Below are 26,873 nucleotides of genomic sequence, written 5' to 3'. Positions count from 1 at the left end.
GCTTGCATGCTGTGTTGCGCTGAGAAAAAAAGGGTAGGAAAAATCCTCTGGGGATAAATTCATTTATCGGCTTTATTACTCACTTTAATATTCCTTTGGTTCCAAATGCTTGGCGAGTGAACAATATTCATTGTTTGGGTTAATGTTATGGGGATTCCTGCATTAACTGAATAAATAAAATATCTCCCTAGCATTGTAGTAATAGACATAGGTAGGTGATGTGTGGATAGAAAGACTGAATATAAAGAGTTTTTAACTCTCTTACTGGTTCACAGTGATGCTGCTGGTGCACTATCTGTGTCGTTGTATAGATATTCCTGAAGTAGGTTGTTAAGCTCAGCGCTTTGCACAAATGTAGAATTCATACTGACATGTCCTCTGTATGAACCTGTTAGTGTTGTGACTGCGTATGTACGGAGGCCTTTAGTGGCCTCAGAGATTTGTATTAATTTGATAGCGATGAGGGCTTTGCAGCGATTGTCGTCTCTTCAGTTGACGGATAAAAATCTCATCACTGCACAGCCATAGCATCGCATGTTATGTCAGAAAGACAAAAGGCTAAAGTACGCTGTGTACATGTTTGTATGTTTCTACATAGCATAAAGGTTGTCTGATTTGATGCCGGCCAATATATTCTGGTAAAATCTTTTTTACACAGGATGTGGGCGTCCTCTGTGGGATTTTAGATTTTCTGTAATGTGAAGCCACATATTCAATATGAAACGCAAGCCTCTACAAATCCATTATAGGCTCATTTTGAACCCAGATTGGAAAGAAAATGTAAATGAAAATAAAACGTGCTAAAAATGCTTATTTCAAAATGTATTTTCGCTTAGAATACTGCACTGTATTACTTGAAATAACACAACCTTGGTTTAATGTGCAAAGTAGGCCTACCCAAACATAGTGTATGGATTTGTATCATAGTAAATCACGAGGATTTGAAATACCAAGTGGAACATGTGTGTGTTTACGTGCATGTGTCTGTTCTGTCACCTCTGATAACTGGGTCAATACAACTGGGCACCTCTCCCTGCTGACTTCAAACACTTAAAAGCTGTGACTGCTGTGTGTCTGTTCAGTGTAACACAATGACTTTGGCCCTATTTACACTTGTTATTAATATACAAGCTGTATCCAGCTTCTCTAAACAGGTCAATTGTTGTTCTCATTTCTGTGTAAGAGTGGGTTTGGAGGTGGCACTGTCAAAAAGAAACACTGCAGATCATTAAATGTGATACTTTACAACCCGCATTAACTTTCATTTGAGGAGAAAAAGGTCATCTATTATGACGGCTGCTGTGAATGTGAGGGGAAAAGCACCATAACTGTTGTGTGGATGGCATATTGAATAAGTCATCTGGTTTTTACACATGTAAACATGTCAAGAACTGCAGTTACACCTCGCAGAGATTGGTTCGCTATATGTTAACAAGCATCTTCTTATCCCGATGAAATACATATCACGCTCACACTGATTTGGCTAACACTGATTTGGCAGTAGCATCACACCCATCACAACATGGCATACATCATTAATTTCTTTCCCTCCCTACATGTTTTTCTCCATCTCTCCCACATTAAGTGTTTTTGCGCACACAAGCCTCCCCTTAGGGCTGCGGTGGTGTGACCTTAGTGTTATCGTCACCTCTCAAGGTGCACGCTGTCTGCAATAACATGACCTGACAGAAAACATCATGCACAGTCTCCTGTTATCACTGTGTGTATCGTTGCTTTTGTGTGTAGCATATATATATATATATATATATATATATATATATATATATATATATATATATATATATATATATAACCATATGTGCACTACACCTACTCTTGGCGCAAATAGTTAAACTTGCACGTCCAACTCACTAACGGTCAAAGCAGCAAAACACAGAGCATATGCTAGCCTTTGGCACCATTTAATCGCTTATTGTGTGCTAATTGCAAACAGTATCAGAGGCAGGAGGATTCACAGATCACCGCTTGCAGCTCCAGAAGTGGTAGGCAGGTGGTGGGAGTCAGTGAACCCGCTCTGTGGCTCCAGGGCGTCCTTATGTCAGCGGCTAGGCTAGCTAGTTAGCACCCTGCTAGCCTGTGTACTGACAGGAAGCCCAGCAGTGTGAGAGCAAAACAACACCACTTACTTCACTGATCCTCAGTGTCAAACACACACTGCTGCCACCGTTGCAAATGTAACTAAAACAAAGAAGAAGAAAAAACAAGTATGATAGTTTTACTGTTTTATTTTTACATTAGATCACAGCCATTTTTAAAGGAGCATCATTAGCATCTGTAACAGTTAGTCTTTTTCATTCTAGATAAAGTACAGTCCATGTTTTCTGACCAAGGCAGGGTTGTTATGTCACAGTTTTTGGGTTTGTAGGCACTCAATATACCCACATGTATGTGCACAAGCACTGTAAAAGGGAGTTATTTTATATTATGCCTCCTTTATGTTACTTTATAAAGATGTGTGACATGATTCATTCCTCTCTTTCAATCTCTTTGCAGATCGACAAAATTGTCTACTACAATGCCAAAGATGGTGTAAGTACAACTTGATCCCACTACTTTGATATTCTGTCAGTGTAATTAGACATGCAAATTCTCAAATAAAGCACCACAAGCAACCCATAGCCAGCCCTCCAGAGAGTATTACCATGGCAACAAACCTGATATAAGATTTTATTGATAGCCTGTAAGAATCTGTGAAAAGAAGCCACTGTATGTGTTTGAATTATTCATGTTATATCCATACTTTGCAAAGATATGCACACATGTATAAGCAGTTTTTTTCTATGCATGAGGACAAGTACATATTTTTGGACCCATACTCAGAAACAGAGTATGCATGAGACACTGAATGCCTCCCCTGGCCTCAGACGTCATCTGTCTGCTCTCATAAACTGGGATCAGCATCTAATTCCCCTCCAATGTCCCAGTGGGAAAGAACCACGCACCCACAGAACACTAATGTCACTCTGTATTTGACTGACAACTCCTCTCCTCTCCCCTCTTTCTCTTCCTCTCTGGATGCCCGGGTTTATAAATCACTGCCTAAAACTTTTCCGTTTCCGAATCTTTATCTGTCACTCGTGAAATCTCAGTGAATACTCAACATTGACACCTTGTCATTCACGGTAACAAGAAACTGCACATACAGTATGTATTACCGGGAGTGCACACGCATGCACAGATCCCCTTATGCCAAGAAATGCTTTGCAGGATGGTTATGAAACTCCAGGTTCTGCTGTGTTTTTCTCTTTTGTGCAGCTTAATCTGACAGAGGAAGTAAAAGGAAGGAGGAACAGATATCTTCCAGATGATTTCGAGGTAGACCCCGACTTCAAACGACTCGTCTCGTACAACACCACCGCTGTCCACATCCCTACGGATATATATCAAGGCTGTAAGTTGAAACACACGTATACATGTATTGTAGAAAAATGCATAGTCTCTCTCATCGCCCTCTTTCACACATCCTTCTTTTATAAATAGTAATGCATAGCAGCCACCACCTCCCACCCTGCTCTCTGTCTCTCTGTATCCATGTCATCACTATGTCCAGTATCTACAGTACGTTCCCATGATGCAAAGCTCAGCCTCCCAGCGCTGTCTGAAGTGTAGTTATTGCTGCACCAAGGCTAGGCCATTCTACTCTATATATAGCCCAGATGCCAACCACCCAATGACCAGCACACTCTAGCCCTCTCTTTACCCTGGTCACCAGCTGCTCCTTTCCCTCCCGTTCACCACTAACCCCTCCACCAATGATAGATCATTTTGTCGGTGCTATTTTGGTGTGTTTATCTCACACTAACATTATATTTATTTTTTTTGTCACTGCTTCTTTTGACTGTGTTCATAATTTTCTTGGTCGTCATGTAAGCATAGTGTTGTATAGAGTCTGATTTGACATTTTCTGCCACATTAGCGGAATGGCTATAAGGATGCCATTGTTGTTTTGTCGGTTGGTCCACGGCTTTGGTCCGGACGGATGGATTGCAATGAAAATCTCTACAGACATTCATGCTAAGGACTTTGGTGACCCCCCTGACTTTTTCCTCTTTCTTTTGTAAAAATGTCTAGACAGATTATTATGAAATGCGGTACAGATATCGCTGGTGCACAGAGGATGAACCATAATGACTTTAGTGATCCCATGACTGTTCATCTAGTGCCACCAATAAGTCAAAAATGGTCACTTATTTAGTGAAACATGAGAAACATGGATTGGCAAAACCCGCAAATCCATTGACACTCTCATTAACAGCTGTACGTGTACTTCAGCTATACTTGTTTGATGCTAATTCTCAAATGTTAAAATGCTAATGTGCTAAAGTAAGATGATGAACATGGTTAACATAACACATTTTCATGACTAGCAGTAGGAGTAGTTGCAAAGCTTGGAGGATAACTGTACATATTCACATGCAGATCAGACGTGCCTCATTTTCTATAATGTTATCATGGTTCTCTTCTTTTTGCTACCATCCTTGTCTCCCTTACTGCTGGCACTATGTGGTATGATTACACTCTCACATCAAGCTGGTATAAAGTTAATCACATACAGGGCTCTAACGTCATAGAGATAATTGTCCATCCCTCCTTTCTGGAGCCTCTTCCAGCGTAGGACATCAAGCAGGAAGATACACCGGACAGGCCACCAGTCAAACTAGATTTGGCTTACAGTAATTAAATCTGGTACAATAAAAATGCTCTTACCGAATGTGGCCAGCCCTAAACTCTTTTCGACAAATTTGAGTCATGAAGAGCCAAATAATTATCATGACCTTACAGTGTCAAATGTGAAACCGACACCACTGTAAAATTAATGGTTGCATCGGGTAATGGCTTTTGCATCGGTCTCTTGGAGTTCATTCGTTCTGTGTCTTGGAACAACACTGATACCAATCTAAATGGGATTGGTGATTTTTTACACACATTGATTTGTTTTTTTTCCAGTGATTCTTCTTCTCGGAAGAGATAAATGGACTAATGGGTGGATTATTTACACAAACTGGAGGACTTGCGCCCACACACATACACACACACACACACAAATATGTCCTCTGGGCTAGCCTGTTATTCTAGGACACTAATGAGTACAACGCAAGGACAGAATGACACACACGTAAGGATGCAGAGATGTCCTTCCTTGCCGACACACTCTCATACCATAAAAAACACACACTTAGTATAAAGGGAATGAGGTTAAGAAAGAAGAGGACACACACACAGGGCTTCAGAAAATTGAGACAACTTGAAGGGAAGGTTGAGACACAAGAGGGAATATTACATTAGAAGTGACACGTGATCTGATAAAATAATCCTAATGAAATCTAGATCAATCCATAGAAACACAATATCTGTTTCGAGCAACACAACATCATTGGCCTCTCACGCTGCTTAACGTGACGCTTTATAACTAAAATGATATACTTTCACATGTTACACACTACATTTAACAACACACAAATGCAGGCAGGCATCAAAACAGTTCAATATTTTCCTTTTACCCAGGCATGAGCTAATAGCCTTCCCGGCATTGATTGAGCATTCAATATCAATTTCAGTAATGATCGTCATTTGCTAAATGCAGTGGACTGTGTCACATGACTGTCACATGACTTGTCCTTACAGAGCGACAAGTCACTCTACATAAATTGGACTATAAATGTGTGGAGTGACGGGCCTCTGAGGCCTCTGACTGTGCAGACATTTTTGTCTTTGCCAAATGGCCACATGCACTCAGTTATTTTTACAAGCAACAGTTCTGAGGATGGGGGAGGGAGTATTGGAGGAGGGGGTTGTTCCCCAGTGTGATTTATCAGTCTGTCATTTGCTCTCTTTCTGTAACTATATATGGCCTCCTTCTTTCTTTCTTCCTTCCTTCCTTCCTTCCTTCCTTCCTTCCTTCCTTCCTTCCTTCATTCCTTCATTCCTTCATTCCTTCATTCCTTCATTCCTTCCTTCCTTCCTTCATTCCTTCATTCCTTCATTCCTTCCTTCCTTCATTCCTTCCTTCCTTCCTTCATTCCTTCTTTCCTTCCTTCCTTCCTTCCTTCCTTCCTTCCTTCATTCCTTCATTCCTTCATTCCTTCCTTCCTTCCTTCATTCCTTCATTCCGGCAGCCGGCAGGCCGCAGGCCTCCGCCGCCGGCATTCCGGCAGGCCGGAAGGCGGATGCCGGCAGTCCGGCCGGCACCTCATTCCGGCATTCCGGGTCCTTCGGCATTCCGGCAGCCTTCATTCTTCTCCGGCTTCCGCCTCGGCGCATGCCGGCATAGCACTTTACGGCCTTACATTCCGCGGCTTCGTCAGTGCGGCTTCACCTTCCTTCCTCTTCCTCTTCCATCCTTCCATCCTTTCTTCCTTTCTTCCTTTCTTCCTTTCTTCCTTCCTTCTTTCATTCATTCATTCCTTCCTTCCTTCCTTCCTTCCTTCCTTCCTTCCTTCCTTCCTTCCTTCCTTCCTTCCTTCATCTTCTGCCTCTTGTTGTGTAAGTTTTGTTTGAGGCTTTACTTTGCAGAATTCTGTAGGCAGGGTCTCAATTGGATGCATGTCAAAATGTACACACTTTTTTATTTAAATGGTCCCCAAGCCTCTGTCATACAGTGCTACTGGTTCAATAAGTGATGTGAACTTTATGAGTCAGGTCTGCTTTGGTACATATTTTATTTTACTTTTATTTGCATCAAATCCCCTTATAGCCTTTATTTCAGATTTATTTTTTCTTTACTTTCAGTGGTTTTTAGCCATGAAATTTATATTGGTTGAGATTATATACAAAACTATTAATAAATATAGTTTTTCAATGTGTTGAGCACCATAAATACAAGTGAATTTGGTGAATGGCAGAAATCCATAGCCAATTTATTTATTTATTTTCAAATTTTGATTAACTGACCATTCAATACTCTGCAGCATTCTGGTTAATAGGGCTGCACATTGATCGACTGTGTTATTCATGTTTAAAACGTGTGCTCCCCTCATAGAAAGCTGCGTATCATATCAAGTTCTTCCTAAACTAACAGCCAGCCAGTTGTATTTTAATGCAAATATTTGTACATTAGCAGGAATGTAGCACAACATGGAAGTGAAAGTAGGGCTCTGTTTATTAAAGTGTGAAAGCGCAATAAAATATGTTGTCCCTAAAATCAATGCATAATCGTGATAAATAATAGTGGTCTCAATATTGATTAAAACAAATTGTGATTATCTTTTTCTCCATAATCGTGCAGCCCTACTGGCTGTGTGACCTCTTCCAGTTCTCAGAAAGGTGGTGGAGGGTGGGGTCTGGGTGGAGCTCGAGTTAGCAAAGTAGAAAAAGCCACTGATGTTACTGAAGCTGATGTTGGTGCTCTCTCTCTCTCTCTCTCTCTCTCTCTCTCTCTCTCTCTCTCTCTCTCTCTCTCTCTCTCTCTCTCTCTCTCTATCTCTCCCCTTCTTTCTCTCTCTCTCTCTATCTCCAAGGACGGGCTGCCACATTGATGCCACTCCGGCTGGCCAGCACTGTCAGCGTTGCCATGGCAATGTGTATCCGAGTGTGTATGTGCGTGTAGAAGGAGACGCACGCACTTAGACACGCCCTGGTTTATATCTTGTTGTGTGGAGGAAGGACTTGACTTAACTTGATTAGGGGACTTTGTCTAGACAAGGCTGGCGTCCTTGTGGCTTTTACTGATGCTGAAGGAGAGCTGTGTCATCTTCATCTTCTTCTTTAACTGCGGTAGACTTCTTGTGCAGCCCCAATGCCGTTTAATTATTCCCTCTTCCTCCCTTCTCTTTAGTTTGTTTTTTAGTTCCTTTTCCAGACTTTCTTCCCCACTTATTTGGTCATGCTTGCTTTTTTTTTCATTCCTCCCCACCGCCTTGCTCTCTTCTTCCTTTCTATTCCTCTACAGCCCCTTCACATCCCCCTCATCACTCTCTCCAATTTATTAAGCATATTAATAGTGGGTTGTGTGGAGACAAATGTGCTACTGTCTTTCTCCCCCGCATTAGTCCTGCTGATTTGAAATCTCTTCTCCCTGCTGATCCAGTGTGGGTGGTCAGACTGGGATTCATTATTGTGTTCATGTGTGTGCGTGCATGCACACTGGAGATGAATCAGAGTTTGTCTGCGTGTGTGAATGTGTTTGAGAGAGGGGGGGGGGGGGGGAAGAAACACTTGGGGTGTGAGATTCGGCATGTGTGTGTGTCACATCGCATGCACCTACTGTACTGTGTATGGATCGCGAGGCTCTGTATGCGTGTCTTCTCGCTCATTAGGCGGATTGGCGTGGATGCGATGAGAGGAGAGCGTCACGGCCTTGGCAGGAGATCCGAGGCTCGTCTGATGCCCGTTTGCATCAATGCTGTGTGGCACCTGTCAGCCTGAGACACACACACACACACACACACACACACACACACACACACTGTGAGTAACTCGGACACTGTGTATGTGAGCATGTTTGTATCGCAGTCACGGTCCCTATGGCGAACCTCACAGTGTAAAAATTGATATATTTTTCTTTTGCACCCTCGATAACACTTCTAACACTGTAATGAACGAGATTTCTGCGATGCCACATACTATTTTGTTGAATTAATTGCGTAGCCAATATCAACAAGTGGAAACTTTGCAACCTCATGAAAAGGCTCGACTGGGAGTAATTGCTCTTGGCTTTTCTCACCTCCATGACCTCGACACCTTTCTCATACAGAAATACATATGGGAGTCAAGTATGTGAATGTGCTGGTGTCACACTTCCCCTTCCCCCTGGCTAGAGCTGCTGTGTGTTGTGTGTCTCTACATATCACCGTGGGGAAGGGGGGGGGGGGGGGGGACGGACGGTTTCACACATCATGATAACTACTGAAGCCTTTACTCCTGTTGCCTCACAAAATGATTAGAGCTGCAACCACCGATTATTTTTCGTTATCTGTTCAAATAAAATTCTATAGCCAAATCTTCAAATGTCTTGTTTGACCAAAAGTCCAAATAATTACTGAAAATATTTAGTTTGCAATTATATGTCAATGACAAATTTGAGAGTGTGGAATCTGAGAGTATTGCAATTGTTTCACTATTTCTGCTTGAAAAATGACTGAAATTATTAATCAATTATCAAAATAGATGCCAGTTATTTCTATTATTTATGGATTCAGCTCTAATCACCATCCATTATTACCAATTACCAATATGTACATCACTGGAATTATAATGTGAGCCGCTGCTGCTGTTTTTCCATGTTTCTTTTTTTTTTTCGTGCATGTGTGTGTGTGTCTTTAAATATGTACGCCTGTGAATGCCTGTAAAAGTGATGGGTTGTTGTTCATGTCCCAATCAGTAGTGAGTGGCGAAGTATCATTGAGTACAGGAACCCTTCTGATACGATGATTGCAGGTTCTCACCACTCAACCCCCACCATGTAATTACTTTTAAATGCATAGGCAGTTTCAGCCACCAGCTAGCTGATGACAAGGAACACCACAGGGCATCTCGTGGCACAACTTTGCACCCTCACCGCCTCCCACTGATCACCCTCATCAGTCACTGCCAGAGTCCTGGGTGATTTTGTTTTTTTAAGCATCTATATGCCTCACAGGGAATATTTTGTATCTTCATTTCCATATTCGATTCCCATGTCTTTTCGGCCCATAAATTATTCTTTTTTTTATTTTTATTTTTTTCACTTGTTAACCATGGGATCTGAATAGTGTGATTTTTGAAGCTGAGCATTTATACTGAATTTATTACCATCTAAAACATTGATTTTTCAGTCGTCATTTTGAGTTGTGTGACTAATTTTAAACCTCAAATGGGTCCAAGACTCGATGCCAAAATTCTGAAAATGTGACGATACTCATTAAACTATAATGTTATCATGAAATCTTCTTAATAAATACAGTTTTCACAGCAATATGAAATGGAAAAATATGAGCTGTTAAACCAGTACATGGGATTTAATGTTTTCTTTTTTACCGTGGTATCGAAATACTACATTTCTGGTATGGTGACATCCCTATCCAAGAGTGTTGCCGGTTTGCGAGACCAGACCCAAAAAGTCTGGACCTGACCCAACCTGTTCATTAAAGACCCACAAGCAAACGCATACCTGTAATTTTTATACAAAATGTCTGGTCACACTACCAATTACAATGCTGAATTTCAGACTCACTACTGGGGTCAAAGTAAATCCACTCAAATGTTTCATGTCAAGTTCAACTTTGGTGATTTTTGTCACACAAAGTTGAGCCGTTAAGCAATACCAAGCTGCCAATACAGTGCTGACCTTTGAGGGGACGGAGAGCTGGAGAGTCTAAAATTAGGGAAGCTGTCGTAGCCGCTGTGTTGCACCATCCACTTTTACTTAACCAGTCGATAGGACAGATACTTTGAATACACTTATTGTGCTAACGAGCTTGCTAACTATTTGCCCTTTATCTTTGTTACATTATTTGTGTCAATTAAAAGAAAGTATCTACAATCCTGAGAACAAAACTGCATAGTACGGAGACAATGGAAAGAAGCTTGTGGAGCTATTGTGACTGACTGGCACTAGCATATTCCTGACTTGCTAGCGTGTTAGCCGATATCTTGTCAGCTCTAGTATTCACCACCTAGGCCTGTAAATAGTCCCTACGTCACTAAGCCTGTAGCACCTTCTATTTCACCAGGATGCACAGAGGCATTTAGCTGAGGCATTTTTTGTATGTGAAAAAAAACATACTGTATGCTGGAACTGTTATTTATTTTCTCAGTTTTTGTTTGATTTTGTATCCTGGCAGGCCCAAATCTAATGAATCTTTACCCATATGCAGTAGAAGTAATCTATACATGCCACCATGGTACTCACATGTAACTGTTACACAAATTATGCACCAACTGTTCTGTGCCAGCTGACCCAATGTAATCATTCAAAGAAAACCACTGTCAGTGGCTTCCTCCCTCTCCTCTCTGTTCCCCCAAAGTCCTTCAGGCCATGACGCCACGCACGACATAGACCTGACTGTCGCTTTCGTTGCTCCGGTGATACTTCTCATTTCTTCCTCTTATCATTGTGACCTCGACAAGCAAACAGACACATTGCCACAGATGGATCTGATAACACTAAAACTGTGATTTGTTCCAGTATTTGGCTGAAATTAGAGGACACTGCTTTGCCAACCTTTTGATATTGTTGCTAGGGACTCATCAATGGACTCTGACCTGCCTATTCGGGGGGGGGGGGGGGGTAGTGTGCTCATGTGCGTGATGCGTGTCTGCATCCAAATTCCTGTGGGAGACTACAATGGGTTTGTCAATGTTACAGAGGGGAAACAACACAACACAACAGACACAGTGAGTAAGAAAGCACTCTGTCATGTATTGTGTCTCTCTTCCTCATCATGTATCTACTCGGACACAGACCCCCTAATGTGTTGATCACTACATTGACTTCCTGCAATGGCAGTTGGTGAGCAAATAAATACTGAATGTGATCTTTCCTTGTTAGTTCACTGTTCAGTATGGGGAGAGAAATACCAATGCTTTCCCTATGAGGTATTGTTGCCCTGAGACTTCATGTTACTGATGTCAAGTAAACCAGCAGGAATAATCCATTAAAGGCCATCCTCTGGGAGCGGAGAGATGAGGCCTGAACAAATTGTCACCACTTATCATTGGGACACGCTTTGCTCTACAATGCCACAGGGAGCAATTTAAGGCCTGGCCTAAACTCTCTCTTTATCCAACAAAGCATGGAAATATAGCCTTGGTAAAGGAGGTGTCATGATAGGTTATGCAGGAAAGGGATTGGACCCCAAATGCAGACAGATGAGGAGGCAACAGGATGAATTCAGTGGTTTATTTTGAGAATCTTACAGGCATAAAGGCGACTAGTCTTTTTTTGTTTAGGAAGGTCCCTAACTGAGTGAAATGACCTCGAAGTATTTAAGTGGCAGCCATGATACGAGCTGGTCTAAATGCTAAGGAAAGGTGCTTCAATGCTTTCTTCCTTATCCCCTTTAGCATAAGGTACACTGGAACCATCCTTTACCAAATGAAAGGAGATAATGGCCTTACACAATTCCATTTAGGGCATGTCATCTGCTAATACTGGTATTAGCAGAGCTGGATCTAATCAGAGGCAATGGGAAGCAGGTGGGTGATTGGGTGATGCATGTGAGGAAGTAGGCGGGGAAGGCCAGGAAGAGCAGATGAGAGAAGTGGAAGCAGGTGTGTAGATGGGCGTGGCAGTCAGGTTGATGGGAAAAGTAAGGAAAGTTCAAGGACATCTGGTGGATGGAAGGAAAATGGCAATGAAATGGTTTTAATGAAGTGGGAATGTGGCTGATGAAGGGGACAGGGAGGCAGAATGTGACCGGGCGTGGTTGTGAGGTGGGAAAGGAGTGAGAAGCCAAAGGGACAGTAAGCAGAGAAAACGAGGGAGAAGTAGGAGGAGGAGAGAAAAAGATAATATTTGTCTTGACTTTATGACTGGACATTGCTTATTCACTTAGTTAAAAGAGTACACTGAGTTTTTCGTAGTGGCACTTTTCCTAGACTAGTACTCGCTGTACAAAACGCCTCTTCTTGCTAAGTTGGCAATAATATAATTCTCTAACTGAGGTTGTGTTCCAAATCGCATACTTTTAATTTGTACTTTTAGTATGCACTAGAGCTGCCCTTACAAAGTACATACTGTTACATGCAGTACGTATACAATTGAGACATACTACTACATCATCATAACTTTGACCCTTGAACTTTGACCCTCTTGCTCATATATTCGTCACAGTCCGTAGAGCGAAAGTTCAATTAGCATCCGTCTGTGCTCTATCTGCAACTCATTCGATGTGACATATCTTCTGTTGCGCAGAGGATTGTGGTTCAGAATAGCCACAAAGTCATGCTGTCTCGCATATTGCAAAATGCGACCAGATGCAGTAGGACATCCTGGTATTTTTGGCATTTTGCATTTCCAATACTATGTATTATTTTCTGGCATACTAAATAGTATTGGAACGCACCCCATGTTACGAGTACAGATGCTTCAAACTAACTCGCAATAACTGACTTTTAACCACATAGCTTTTAGTTGTCTGTCTTGTATGACTCGGCCCCAGCTAAGTTTCTTTGATGCAGTTGCTCTTACAAAAGCGCATGCACGTAGAGATGGGTAATCTACACGCACACGCACACAAGTATGAGTCATGCACCGCATCAATTTGACATGCAGCCCACTCTCCCAGGCAGAGTGCTGCCTTTTTTGATCAAACTAGATTGTTGGAGCATTAAGCCAGTAAGAGCTCCTGCAGACAAACAGGTAAACAAATTGTTTACTGTATGTCTGTCCCCCGAGTACTCAGAAGATGATTTTGTCTTTTTGCAGAAATATCAAATTAAATCATTCTGTTTTTGTCTCCCTATCTCCTCTCTTTAGCTCACTTTCCACCGCTGTAGATTTTGGTGTGTATTTTGAGAGCAAAAAAGTCAAAGAAATGGAAATATCTCATCATAGCAGATTGATGTCAGTTTCAATATCTGTGAGGAGGCCTCCTCTCAGCCGTCAATGTCAGCAGCTTAATACTTGCGTGTGCGTGTGCGTGTGTGTGTGTGTCTGTGTCTGTGTTTTCCAGAATAAATGGTTTTTGAAAAGTCTTGACATCTTGTGCTTGTGTGATTTCTATGATTTAGAATGTTTTTACAAAGATGACTCATTTACCGTTCTCTCTCTCTCTCGTATGTGTGTGTGTGTGCGTGTGCGTGTGTGTGTGTGTGTTCGTTCCAGCCAACATCATTTTGAATGAGTTAAATTGGACAGAGGCCTTGGAGGAAGTTTTCCGGAAAAACAAAGAGGAAGATCCGTCACTCCTCTGGCAGGTGTTTGGCTCTGCCACTGGATTGGCTCGGTACTTCCCAGGTAAGCGTCCCAGCAGCCAATAGGGTTCAACAACCTGCTGACATTTCTGTGGTCAGTGATCGATACAAAAATTGCCATCAAAGGGTCATTTCAACATATTGCAAACCCAACCAAAGGTTACCGTAATACTGTGTGCTTAACTTTCCTGCCAAGAGTACATGAAAAGACCGTCGCCAATCTTTTGGCTAAGCACTAATTATTGAGCTATATAGCTATCGAGGCAATTAGCTTAGCTTAAGTATTCATGCTAAGCTAAGCTAATAGCCTCCTGGTTTGAGTTGCATACTTAGAACACAGAAATCTACTATTAAAACTATTACTATAAAAAAGTATTCTTTTAAGATGTAAGAATATAGATCTAAGAAATGAGACACATCTTCAAGTACCTGAAGCTCAAGTTTAATTAAGGTAAACATACTGACTTTTCCCGATTTTCTTCCTGCCAAATCGCAGCATCCCCTTGGACCGACTCGAGCAATTCAGCCAATAAGATCGACCTCTACGATGTGCGCAGGCGACCGTGGTGAGTGCAGACACTTATTATGGGATGTGCAGTTATGTTTCTGTGTCTCTAATCACCTCATTGTCAGTCAGTTTCTAGTGTTTGTCAAGGGCAGACCATTTGTTCATTAAATCTACCTGTGTAATTGTCATATTAAACATTCATTTGCAGAAACCGTATTTAAACGGATTAGACATGAGAGCATCTGTACACAAACACACACAGTTTAAAACAATCACGTCCAAGTCTCTGACCAAAGACAAACCCACTCAAACAAACACATCAGAGCACTATGATGATTAAGCCACTGCAGATCAAAGAGTACCGATACAAAAGCTTCATTAGTCTCCTAAAAATGATTAGAATTTGTCTGGAAGCCAAGAAAACTCTTTTACCATGTTATTACATTTCAGTAGCCTCAAAAGCCCCGTAATTGTTTAGTTACTCAAAGAGAGATAAGAGGGATGTACGGTTTTATCGTTATTTTATGTGCTGAAGTTTGTAGATTTCTTAGAAATTGATTTAAAAAAAAACATTTCTGCATTATAATAATTCCCTATATGTGTGTGTTTTCCACTTCCTTACACATGTACATCTCCTAATGTGCTCAATATCCACGAGCTTTATGTGTCTGTTATTGCTCACCAGGTACATTCAGGGGGCAGCATCACCCAAGGACATGCTGATCCTGGTGGATGCGTGAGTGATTCATCTACAGTCAGATTTTATTTTTTTTTGCGCCGGAAGGCCCCCGATGCTAACCCTCTGACCGCGCTGCGCTCACGGCTGCTTCAGAACTCGAATGACACTGGCAAACAAAAAGCAGTCAGTGTATCAGGCGACTTCTTCATTTGCAGTCCAGTTGTTTCTTCCTGTGATGAGTGATTTATGCCTTTTTTATAGTTTTGCTTTAGAAGAGCTAAGATGTTCAGGGAGCATTCTGGAGTAATATCTGTCACGAGCAGTTCAGTTTGAATAAAGATAACTAATGATAGCATTTGTGTTAATGTGATAGATAATACTATATCCAGCCTGCTTGTTAATGGAAGAAACTTGTAGTTACAAGGTGTGATCTCTCTCCTTATAACTGATGAATATTTCTTTGCGCCGTAGGCAGAAGGCTTTACAGATGGCAATGTCGCTTGGTCAGTCTGTTCAACTTCTTGGGGCATAGTAAGCTATCTCGCCAACATTGCTACAAATTATTTTACGGATATTCATGTTTTAGAGAGCCACCCACCTTATATCTGCTCCCTGATCAGGCAAAAGGTCCAGTTGTCTTGTACGTTACATAAAAGGCAAATGAACAGATGGATAATTAAAAGTATTTCTATCTACCCAATTTTTTTCTTGGCTGTGGTGACAAACAGAGGAGCACAGACACAAACAAAAAAGTTATACTATGATGTTGCTTTATGTTGTAAAACACAGACCGTCTTTTTCCCAAACTGCAGGAGCGGCAGCGTTTCGGGTCTCACCCTCAGACTCATCCAAACGTCCGTCAGCAAGATGCTGGAGACCCTTTCTGACGACGACTACGTGAACGTGGTCTATGTGAGTTTCCACGCAGCTACTGTAATACTCAATTCTTCTGATTCTGTATGTTTGTTGAATTTCCAGGTGCACACATTACTGAATGTTAACGTGGACATATTTGTGGCTTGGCTGTTTGAGTAGCTTTACTCCTGAGGTTTGAGTCATTGGTTTAAAGATGGCCGTGACCTTTTGAGTGGCTTAATGTATCGCACGAGGATGGATCTTTAATATGGCTGTGCATGCATGCATGTGTGTGTGTGTGCTCATTTGTGTCTCTCAAATGTATCTGTGTGTGTGTATATATAGCGTATGCATGTACAGTACATGTGTGTGAGTGAGTGTGCATGTGTGTTTATGGATGAGCGACATGTCTTAAGAACATCAGAGCTGATATGTATGTGTGCCTAATAGAGAGCACATATGACACAGCTGGAGCAAACCCGGAAATTGACAAATATTTATGACCCATACTTTGAATCTGTGGCATGTAATGGAAAAGGCCCCTGCCTATTTGAAACACTGTAGGAATCTCAAAGGATTTACAGACAAGGGGATCGAGGAAATATTCATCCATCATCATTTAAAGCTTCATTGCAGGCTGCATAAGTCAGATTGATTCTTTCTGGCAATATTAGTTGTGTGAAGAAAAATAGCACAATGTTAAGTGGTTGCTGTGAGTAATTTCCGGTTGTTTTGGAGGAATTTGTGAGTATTCGCAAAAGACGTATTAGAGGCAATATGGAAAGCGTCACTCTAACTTGATTTTGAGCCTTAAAAGGTACTGCGAGAATCTACCGCTTTGTGCTGTTGCTAGGCAACCATCAAACTGCAGCTGTCACTTAGTGAGCGTAGCTTGTGTAGCTAATGTAGCTAATGTAGCTAATGTTGCTAACTATCTAAAGACACTTCTGTTAAAGGAAAGGTCCTCTTCTGAAAACACAATCATAGGAAAAGAAAGATTTCCAGCTGTAGTTTAGACACTACAGCTGTAGTTTAGACACATAACTACTCACTTTCTTACCAAGAGTTAGATGATCGATACAAATATAATGCTACAGCTAGCAGTCAGTTAGCTTAGTTTAGCTCCGGCACATAACCCCACTGTAAAACCACAACATAAACATGAACGTGTCTTTTTAACACTTTGTTTTATATGGTTTGAACAAAACAGATATACTATATGCAATTCTCAACCATAAATGCCCCTTTTTAAAAGTTATAAAGTTACTGAAGCTGCACATTTTTAAAATGTCTCGCTCCAGTTTCTAGCATCTCTGGCGACCGATACATCATGTATTTGGATTAACCAGCATTCTGTCTGAAATCTCCTTCTTAATCCTTATTTGCCTCCTCTTTGTCCTCTTCCTAATGGGAGGGAACATTAATGCATTGTTCAGTTGGCATTCCAAAACGAACCATTAATTACATTTTCCTTCACTTCCCATAATAAAGCAATGTTTTAAGATTTTTTTGTTTGGATTTTCCAAATCAGCTAAGTGAAAAGGGCTTTTGAAGTTGATCAAATAAGACAGCAATGTAATAAATGTATTGATGAAATCCAGTTTAGGCCTTCCAGAAGCATGTTGAAGCTTTTTTGAATGTACAATCTGTTACAACTATTCATAATAGTATAATAGTAAAATTCTGCCTTATTCCCTCACTAAGGCAACACATGTTTAAGTATATATCAGTAATTCTGTATATCTAAATAACCCTTAATGCTTCCTTTCCAATACCAGTGTGTTGTGCTACACACACGCACACACACACACACACACACACACACACACACACACAAACACAGCAACCAGAGAAAGTGAATACAATTCCATAAACGAATAGTTTATAACTGTCTAAACTGAATTTAAATAAAGTATAAAACTTGAGATGCTTTATTTTATACATCCTGTAATCTCGTAATATATTCCTGGAAAGTTTCCTAGAAAGAACTTTGTCATTTGGTTGTGAGATTGTGAGTGCCTGCACTAAAAAGGGAGGCTTTTAATAGTAGAGAACAATGATACTGAGGTATTTTGTATACGCAAAATATAAAGAATACACATACAGTATAAAGAACACGTCCACATACAGTATGCTGTTCAACTGAGCTGTTATTACTGTGTCTGATATATTTTAAGATGTGTATTATAAGGCAGATGAAGTTCTAACGCACCGTGTGTGTGTGCGTGTGCGTGTGCGTGTGCGCGTGCGCGTGTGATCGGAAGGCTGCAGTCAAGGCCAAAACAGATGTTGGGTATTAATGAGCCATGTCCCAGTCCTCCATAGATGCTGTGTTTGTGTATAGGTTTATATTTGTGTGTTTGCATGAATTGATAAGGTTCCATCTGCTCCTCCACATTAACTATTCACCAATATTAATCTGAAGACGCTTTACATGTAGAGCTGTGTAAATGTATTTTAACCAGGTACAGTGACATGCGTCTCTACGGTATAATACCTTCATAATCAAGATCTATGTTTTTTGTTTTTACCTCCTTATGCCACTATTTTCACATCCCTACCTGCTCTCCTGCCAATCCTTCCTTCTGCTCCTATAGCTCCCTTCGGTCTGTGCAGATTTTTGATTAAGACTGATTTCATTTCACACATGACAAACCTTTGCAACAGCAATCCAAGAAGTGTTATTGAAGTAGATTACTTTATAGCAATTTATCAATAATTATTTCACCTTATTTAATCCAAAAAGTTTTATCAATTTTAATCTCTCTCTTAAAATACCAATCCAATATGTTGACACCGCATGATTCCATAACGAAGGGGGAAAACAGGCCACATATTTAACAGAAAATATGTGCAAGTGCCTTCCCTCCACTTCCCATCATCCCTCCTTCCCTCTTCCCTCCAGTTCAATGACAAGGCCATGAATGCGTCGTGCTTCGCGAACCTGGTGCAAGCCAACGTCCGCAACAAGAGGAAGCTGAAGGATGCTGTGCTGAACATCACAGCCAAGGGTATCACCAACTACAGAGGCGGCTTCGAGCTGGCCTTCGAGCAGCTCGCACAGGTAAAGTGTGAGCGTGGGCGGGCGTGTTGGAGTGTGTTAGTGGATGGTGGCAGGGATGGTAATGTGTCTTCTGCCAATCTATTGTGTTTGATTATTGTATCCAATAATGTCCCTGCTCCTCAACAGCTTGATATCACTTGTTCATTTAATTTAACACATTCAATTTAATTATGAAAATATTGAGGGGAAATCTGACAACTCAATCCCAGTGGCGTTCTAATAAAGAGTGAGTGCATGTCGACCTCTTGTGGTTGCTTTGGACATTGCAGTTTCCCCTGTCTTTCTCTTTAACTGTAAAAACGAGACTTTAACCTTGAATTCTTCTTGCAGCCACTTCTGCAGTCTGATCCTAACCTCAATAAGGATGTGTTGTTGTTCACTTCCCTTGAAATACAAACACTTTGCTTTCGTCTCCCCCTAGATGAATGTGTCAAGGGCCAACTGTAACAAGATTATCATGCTCTTCACTGACGGAGGAGAAGAGAGGGCAGAGGAGATCTTTAAGAAATACAACCCGAAGCAAGCGGTAGGACCGTAACAACACAACATGTTCAGAAAGTACAACACAGCAGAGTGTGCTTTTTATTTTTATTCCGTTTTTTATGTCTCTTTTTGTTTCTCATCCCAGGTGCGCATCTTTACATTCTCAGTAGGTCAACACAACTACGACAAAGGACCAATACAGTGGATGGCCTGTGCTAATAAAGGTACGAGGTCGCAGTTCGACATGCATCACGTACCTGATGTGTGTTCTTCTGTAGGATGAAGATGAAGAACGTTTGTTGAATGGCTCTAATGGCCCTTTGAGTTCATCACAACGTTTGTTTTAGTCAACCTGCAGTAGGAGATGGGTGGGGCTTGCTTTTCAGTCATTTTCAGTAGTTGGTTGTAGATCCCAGAATGACTTTTGGAAAGAGAATCCTCGATGAATATGGTGTCTCGCTAAATACATCAAATGTTCTCTACTTAGCTGTTAGATTCTCAGTAGTTTGAGGGAATCTCATCTAAATGTAGCTTCTATTTTTCACAATGGATGTTCGAACAATTGTTTATCTTTTTCTCAGGGTACTACTATGAGATCCCATCTATAGGTGCCATCAGGATCAACACTCAGGTACATTCAAATGACAACACTACCATGAATGGCTGCTTCTTCACTTGTCTATCACTCCATCTCTCTCTCCCAGTTGTGTATTCTGCCCTCTTGTGGTGGAATGACAAACTTGCATGTAGCAGATGAAAACCTTTTTTAATCTTTACAGGAGTATCTGGATGTTTTGGGCAGGCCTATGGTCAAGGCTGACAAACGGGCCAAGCAGGTTCAGTGGACCAACGTCTACCTGGATGCACTGGTATGTCACGTGTCATGTTATGTAAATACAGAACACATTTTGAGTGGCATTTATGGTCAAATGTGGAGCTCAAGCAAGAATGAGAAGAAATCTGCTTTGTGTCAGATGAAGAACTCCAGATAAGTCTTGTTCAATTATCTTAATCATTCGCTGTTTGTCATCCCGGTAAACTCAACTTCAACTCTGACCGGTAGTGTTTGTGAAAAGACAGATTAGGCTTTATTTCACAAAACGCTGCATCCAGCAGATTTCTGTGGTGCTTAAGCTTCTGTCAAGATTAACTTTTAGGTGACAGTGTAGATAAGAAAGCAGTCTGGTAAACCCAGCCAAATGTTTTGGATATTGTCATCCATTTTACTGATAAGACGCTGTCAAAGTTTGTGACTGTATTTACCTCGTCGCCTCCAGAAAGGTTTCTGCCTTTTGTTACGGTAAACATCTTATTTTGAAACTGTAGCTGGTTGATGACAAATAGATAACACAATATGAAGTATTCTGTGCATGTGAACGTGACCGATACGCCTCTAATGTCTCCTTCATATGTTGTATGTTTCATCTTCCAGGAGCTCGGCCTCGTGATCACTGGAACTCTTCCCGTCTTCAACAAGACCAACACAGGCTCAAAGGTAAACAAAGGAATACTTTTGGTTTCTCATGTAGATCCTAATTTACTCATTTATCTTATTGACAGTTATTTTCAGTATTACCTTTTTTAATTATTATTATTATTATTATTATTATTATTATTATTATTATTATTATTATTATATTACAGTTTATTTAGCTGATTTACAATAAGTGTGAATAATCATGAGGATTATTATTATTATTATTATTATTATTATTATTATTATATTATTATTATTATTATTATCATTTTAAGATGATATATTGTTACATGGCATACAAACAAATTCATAGATTAAATAAAATAGACAATTATACCAATAAAGAAAGATCAGCAACCGGGTAGCATACACACACACACACACCCACACACACACACACACACACACACACACACATACACACACACCTCACACATATTCCTTTCTTTCTTCAAATACTGTCTATAAACTTGATTTCTAATTCTCGTGGTTATTTAGTTTATCATCTTTTAACCATATCCTTGTAATTAGTTTGATAATTGCTACTCTTATTACTTGGAATACGTGTGACAATCTTTCTTATTCATCTCTTCTGATATTTTTCCAAATAGTAGGATTAGTGGGTTTTTATTTAGAGAAATACCAAAAGTATTTGATAGTTCTTAAATAGCTTCATGACCAAAATGTATGACTGTGATTTTCCATCTGCTCACCAAATTATAATCTTCCTTTCTTCTTCTTTCTTCCCTATTTTTAAAACATCAAAAAAGAACCGGAAAATAAATGAATATTGTGTCGACCATATTGTGACGATAGCTGTATTAAAAGAAAGTATATTGATTCACTTATCGACAACATTTACTGGGATGTCTGACACTTTGACCCCATGGGAGAATTTGAGTGTGCGGTTTCATCACATGCCATAATGTTTACCAGACCAAAAATCATACACACAACATGAATACTCCCAATTATCATCTTCTCCTTTACTTTTGATCCTCGTCTTTCTTGTGGCTCTTCCTTGTATCCTTTGTTGACGCTGAGGGCCCTTGGAGCTCTCCCAAGTGCCTCCACAGGAAGAAGAGTGTGACGATGTCATGAAGCAAAAATCAAAAAGAGATCAAACCTGCACATCAGAGAGACAAATGATCCGGTAGCTAAGTGTTTCAAGATGAGTTTACATGTCTACCTCGAAGGACTCGGGGTTACCTCCGCTACGGCTGAAAACCAAGCCTGGAAATGCCTTGTCAGTGACTCATAGCGGCATGTAAAGCTTTTGGGAAGGAGTCTGTCCAGATTTCTATTACACCCCATTTCCTTGGAATCATTCAGAGAGCACAGAAGGACTTGACTCATCCAGAAAGAACAACAGGACTCATGAGTGGGTCTTATAGTGACTCTTTCCCCCCCTCTATGATTTTCTCTCAGAAATCTCAAAACCAGCTCATCTTGGGGGTTATGGCTATTGATGTCTCCCTGGAAGACATCAAGAGACTGACGCCTCACTTTACTGTAAGAGCGCACGCTACATAAATAAACACATACAGAAATCAGCCTATTTAGACAGTAGATGTTTGGTGCCGCGGTTCCTCCATCCTTCTTTTCACATACATCTCCCTCTCTATTTCCCTTTTCCTGTAGTTTGGACCAAATGGCTACTACTTTGCCATTGACCCCAATGGATATGTGCTGCTCCACCCTAATCTCCAGCCACTGGTAGGCCAAATCACTTGACCTTAGTTCAGAGAAGGTAGACATTTGGGACAGCTTGCTTAAAACCCAGTAATATTGTCCAAAACGGCAATAAAAACACGACATTTCTGATAGTACACTGGCTTTTTAGACTAAGAATACATTATGTGTCTTGGATTTTGTTCCCCATATACACTTCCTGTTACTTATTACTGAGTTTCAAAGGTTTTATATAGCCTACGGCATTCAGATCATTGGTATAGCAGCAAACAACCATTTGCTATGTAAAGATATAGTGGGGTAATGGCCCCAGGATGATGTGTGTTGAAATATTTCAATATGTTTGACCTCTGAGATATGTGCTCTTCTTATAAATGTTGCATGCACACATTGGCCACAGATGAATACAAACGAAGAATTTAAATTATTACAACATTTCAAAAGTTTGTGTCGATAAACAAATGTGTCCATAATTAGTTTCCTGTTCGAGGCAACAGAATATCAATGAGCGGTGTTTACTGCCTAATTGTTCTCTTTTGTAGTCAAAACCCACAGATTATTAAAATATTGTACCGAAGACTAATTGCTTGCATATCTACGTAGACTGCCAAGTTTCATGAACCTGTAACACTGGACTTCCTGGATGCGGAGCTGGAGAATGAGATCAAAGTGGAGGTTTGGAAAATAAATTAATTCAACTCTTATGACTCCATGAGCTCATATTAGAAATAATAGCACTGTCATTTCTGCATTTTTATTTTCCTTTTTTAAATTGGTTAATTCATTTATGTTTGATAACTTGGTCAACAGATAAGAAAAAGAATGATCGACGGCCTGAAAGGGAATTACACATTATCTACGTTGGTGAAATCCCAAGATGAGGTAATTTGATATTATAGGGATATTATTATATGTTATTATATATGAGAGTCTATGATCGTTCTAAACACATTTGCTTCGAAAATGTAACTTGCACTGACCAAACTGTTGCCCTCAAAGCGCTACATTGACACAAGTCAGAGGACGTACACCTTTGCACCAGTGAAGGGGACAGATTACAGGTAAATATTGTATGTTATGTGTGAAGCAATACATCCATTGCATGTGTTAAGTATTTTTTTTTTTTTTTACCAAACTCCAGTCCAGAAATAGAGGAACTCCAGACACAGTTTGCAAAATGTTAGTCATAATTGCATAAAACCATTTTTGTTCTCTTCGGAGTTGGAGCTGGACTGTGGTCTGAAGTTCAGGACAAAATCCAGGCACACGTTAGAGGGATCAGTGAAGCCACGAGGGACCAGTGTTTATGACCGATGTGTTCTATTTGAAAGATTCAGCCTCCTGCTAAAAAATACTTTGCAGGACTTACTGACAGATTTGCAATGAGAATTTTCTTCTCAAAACAAAGAGGGAAACGTGCAATGTTTGTATTGTACGTGTTTGCATGTGAATCGGTTGGTTGAGCAAGATTGTGTGCAATGCATTTAATGTCTCCGAAAATGAAATGCTTACTTGATTCAACAATGCAATCAAACACAAATTATTGATTTAAAGTATATTGCAAAAACTGAAGAAAAAAAAAAAAAAAAAGTTGCAGAACAGAATCTTAAATGATACTATATGTGACGAGAAAGGTTCCTTGTGAAACTATATACTGCTGTTATATTTGTGTGTGTGTGTGTGTGTGTGTGTGTGTCCTCTCCTCAGCCTGGCCCTGGTCCTTCCTGAAAACAGTATGCATTACCTCCGGGCCAACATTGCCGACACGATCACCCAGGCAAAATGTAAGTGCCATCTAAATCAGTTCAATTGCTTGTGCCATTCTTAGTTTTCCCACTCTGTAACATTTACCTTCCATTGATGCTCGTTGGAAAATGACTGCTAATGCTCTCCGGCGACATTATTGCTCTCCATGTAAGGCAGAAAAACGCTGGTGCCTCAGCTTATGGTTCCTATCCATCACTTATAGTGACCCAATGCACACTTACACACACACAACCACACACAGCTACACTAACCCTGCATGCCTTCGCCTCTTGTGTCGCTATGGCAACACACACCCTCAGTTGTGGTGCTGTTCAAAGTTTTTGTTGCCAGACAGCGGGACGAGTGTGGCTCCAGTGTCCCCTTTCACACATATAGCACTCATCAATTCATTTACAGTACCTCACCCTGTGTGTGTGTGTGTGTGTGTGTGTGTGTGTTATATTGCACACCATACATACAGTGCATCAGAGGTTACATATGTGTGGCGTTGTCGTCTCATGTCTCTTTTTAAGCCCTGTCTGTTCCCACTAGTAAAAGTTGTCATTGACTCATAGTGTTACTCAAAGCACAGTTTTATAGCGTGTATGTGAGCGTGTGTATTCACTGCCGTTAAGATGGTTAGAGTCTGTCCCTCTGTCCGTATGTTTTCTGTGTTTACTGGTGACCTTTTTAAAGAACGTTTTGGTGGCTATGTAATCATCATCAGCCTCGACAATCACACAAGTGGTTTAGTATGTTAAACAAATAAAATAAAACTTCACATTCTTACCAACTGACTCCCAAAGTATATCGTACATCATAAGTGTAATTTCCCACATTTTGTCAGCAATTGCCGACTCTTTATTCCAGAAAGCTGTGAAAATCAACTGGCAGAGACTTGAAGCTTGCTTGACATCGGTAATCCATCACAGCGGACATGTCATCGCCTTTCTTTTTTCTAGCCGACTTTCATTAAGTGCAGTTGTGAGCAGGGACCAGTTTGAAAACTCTCATTGGTGCTACTTTTAAGCTTGTTCCAATGTCTGAGAAGTGTTTGTTGGCATCGGAGCTGAATGCATGAGTAACCTTTTAACACAAAAAACACGATATGATTTTGCTCATGTTTAGCTCTGTACTGTTTGCCGTTTTGCAGCTGACCCTGAGATCTTGACTTATCTGTGAACTCCCCAAATAAGAGAGATCTTTGACAATATAATGCAAGCTTCTGCAAGTTGATTTTCACACTCGTACACAATGGCCGCTTAAATTGTACGGGAAAATATGTAACCTGTACAATCCCATTGATGGCGTCCTTTTTTTAATAGGAAGGCACTATGCACCCAGAGGTCATTGTTATTGTAGAGGACGTTGCATTGACTTGCATATAATCTGAAACCGAGTCTTAACCCTAAATGGATCATTTAGAAAAGAGAGTTTTTGTCCCCAAGTCCTCCTAATGTCACTTCACAGAGTCATGTCCCCACGACGTCCTTAATACACATAACCACACATACAACACAAAATACATCTTTCCCCGAATTACCATAAACACTCCTTACATCTTTCCCCGGTTACTTATTTAAACTCTAAGTGTTTTGTACTTTTGTATACAATATTCTTATTCAATGTGTATTTGAATAAAATATTGGGTGTAGCCCTGTTGGCTTCTTTCCTTTTACTACTCTCTTTTCCAATGACCTCTTTCCTCCCCTGGTCTCTTTATCCTCCTCCTGTTCTCCTGCTCTCCTCAACTCTTGACCATTCCTGCTGTGTTGGACCCCTCCCCCCTCACCCCCCCCCTGCAGCGTTTTTGGGCAAGTATTCGCCTCCTGTGCTTTACCTCATAACCCTTTTTTATTCTCACACTTCCAGCAGACTTTGAATGTAACTTCACTAGTAATTGGTTTGTCATAAAGTATGTGGACTCGCGAACACATAAGACTTTAGTTTTCCGTTTTGTCTTCATTTAGTAGCTTCTGATTAATAACAACAATTCTGTTACATTGAATCAAGCTGGCGTTTGCTCTCAGAAGCAGCGCTTCGCATGCAACGTGCGCCCACACAGCGTGCCGCAGATGGTGTGTGTGTGTGTGTGTGTGTACGTCTGTGTGCGCATGTATGTATGTATTTAACCCCCACCTGTTCCAATGGCCCTCAGATGTGGTTTTGGCACTAACCCACTGTAGCAGGAAGAACAGAGAACAGGATGTGTGCGTTATTTAAAGGTGAAGCCATAAAAGCGAAAGCTGTGAGTCTGCACCCAAAACATGAGTCGGTGCTTTTCGTTGTTTTCTTTAGTTTTCTCTTATTGACTCACTTTGAGTTTTATCACCTTGATAAATAAGTCCTGATGAAAGACAGGCCCCCTGTTAACGCACTGCGCTAAGTCTCTTCTGTTCATCATTCTGTGTGCTCTGTCATCAGTTTTGTCTTGTGTTGGACATGTTTGAGCTTTGTGGTTTAACCGAAAATGAAGCCAGATTTTTTTCAAAGTGTGAATATAAATGTCTCGAAA

At 40.7% G+C, this 26,873-nt stretch overlaps 1 protein-coding gene across 3 annotated transcripts in view; it reads left to right on the top strand.

Moving 5' to 3' along the window:
• The window catches only part of cacna2d1a (calcium channel, voltage-dependent, alpha 2/delta subunit 1a), an 88,377-nt gene that overhangs the window by 38,372 nt on the left and 23,132 nt on the right, over positions 1 to 26,873 (top strand). For 2 of the 3 annotated variants that reach the window (XM_029461492.1, XM_029461491.1), the window contains exons 5-22: positions 2,515 to 2,550; positions 3,277 to 3,412; positions 13,766 to 13,897; positions 14,351 to 14,420; positions 15,048 to 15,098; positions 15,854 to 15,953; positions 18,802 to 18,960; positions 19,382 to 19,486; positions 19,589 to 19,667; positions 20,025 to 20,074; positions 20,223 to 20,312; positions 20,876 to 20,938; positions 22,349 to 22,432; positions 22,562 to 22,636; positions 23,216 to 23,287; positions 23,423 to 23,494; positions 23,612 to 23,673; positions 24,320 to 24,396. In XM_029461492.1, coding sequence (XP_029317352.1) covers positions 2,515 to 2,550; positions 3,277 to 3,412; positions 13,766 to 13,897; positions 14,351 to 14,420; positions 15,048 to 15,098; positions 15,854 to 15,953; positions 18,802 to 18,960; positions 19,382 to 19,486; positions 19,589 to 19,667; positions 20,025 to 20,074; positions 20,223 to 20,312; positions 20,876 to 20,938; positions 22,349 to 22,432; positions 22,562 to 22,636; positions 23,216 to 23,287; positions 23,423 to 23,494; positions 23,612 to 23,673; positions 24,320 to 24,396 — 1,513 coding nt within the window. Of the gene's footprint in view, positions 1 to 2,514; positions 2,551 to 3,276; positions 3,413 to 13,765; positions 13,898 to 14,350; positions 14,421 to 15,047; positions 15,099 to 15,853; positions 15,954 to 18,801; positions 18,961 to 19,381; positions 19,487 to 19,588; positions 19,668 to 20,024; positions 20,075 to 20,222; positions 20,313 to 20,875; positions 20,939 to 22,348; positions 22,433 to 22,561; positions 22,637 to 23,215; positions 23,288 to 23,422; positions 23,495 to 23,611; positions 23,674 to 24,319; positions 24,397 to 26,163; positions 26,173 to 26,873 lie in introns of all 3 variants that reach the window. The other variant, XM_029461490.1, reaches the window with a different exon arrangement.

The sequence above is a fragment of the Cottoperca gobio genome, chromosome 23 (assembly GCF_900634415.1).
Source record: "Cottoperca gobio chromosome 23, fCotGob3.1, whole genome shotgun sequence".
Taxonomy (NCBI): Eukaryota; Metazoa; Chordata; class Actinopteri; order Perciformes; family Bovichtidae; genus Cottoperca; species Cottoperca gobio.
This window is presented reverse-complemented; position numbering and strand designations above follow the sequence as displayed.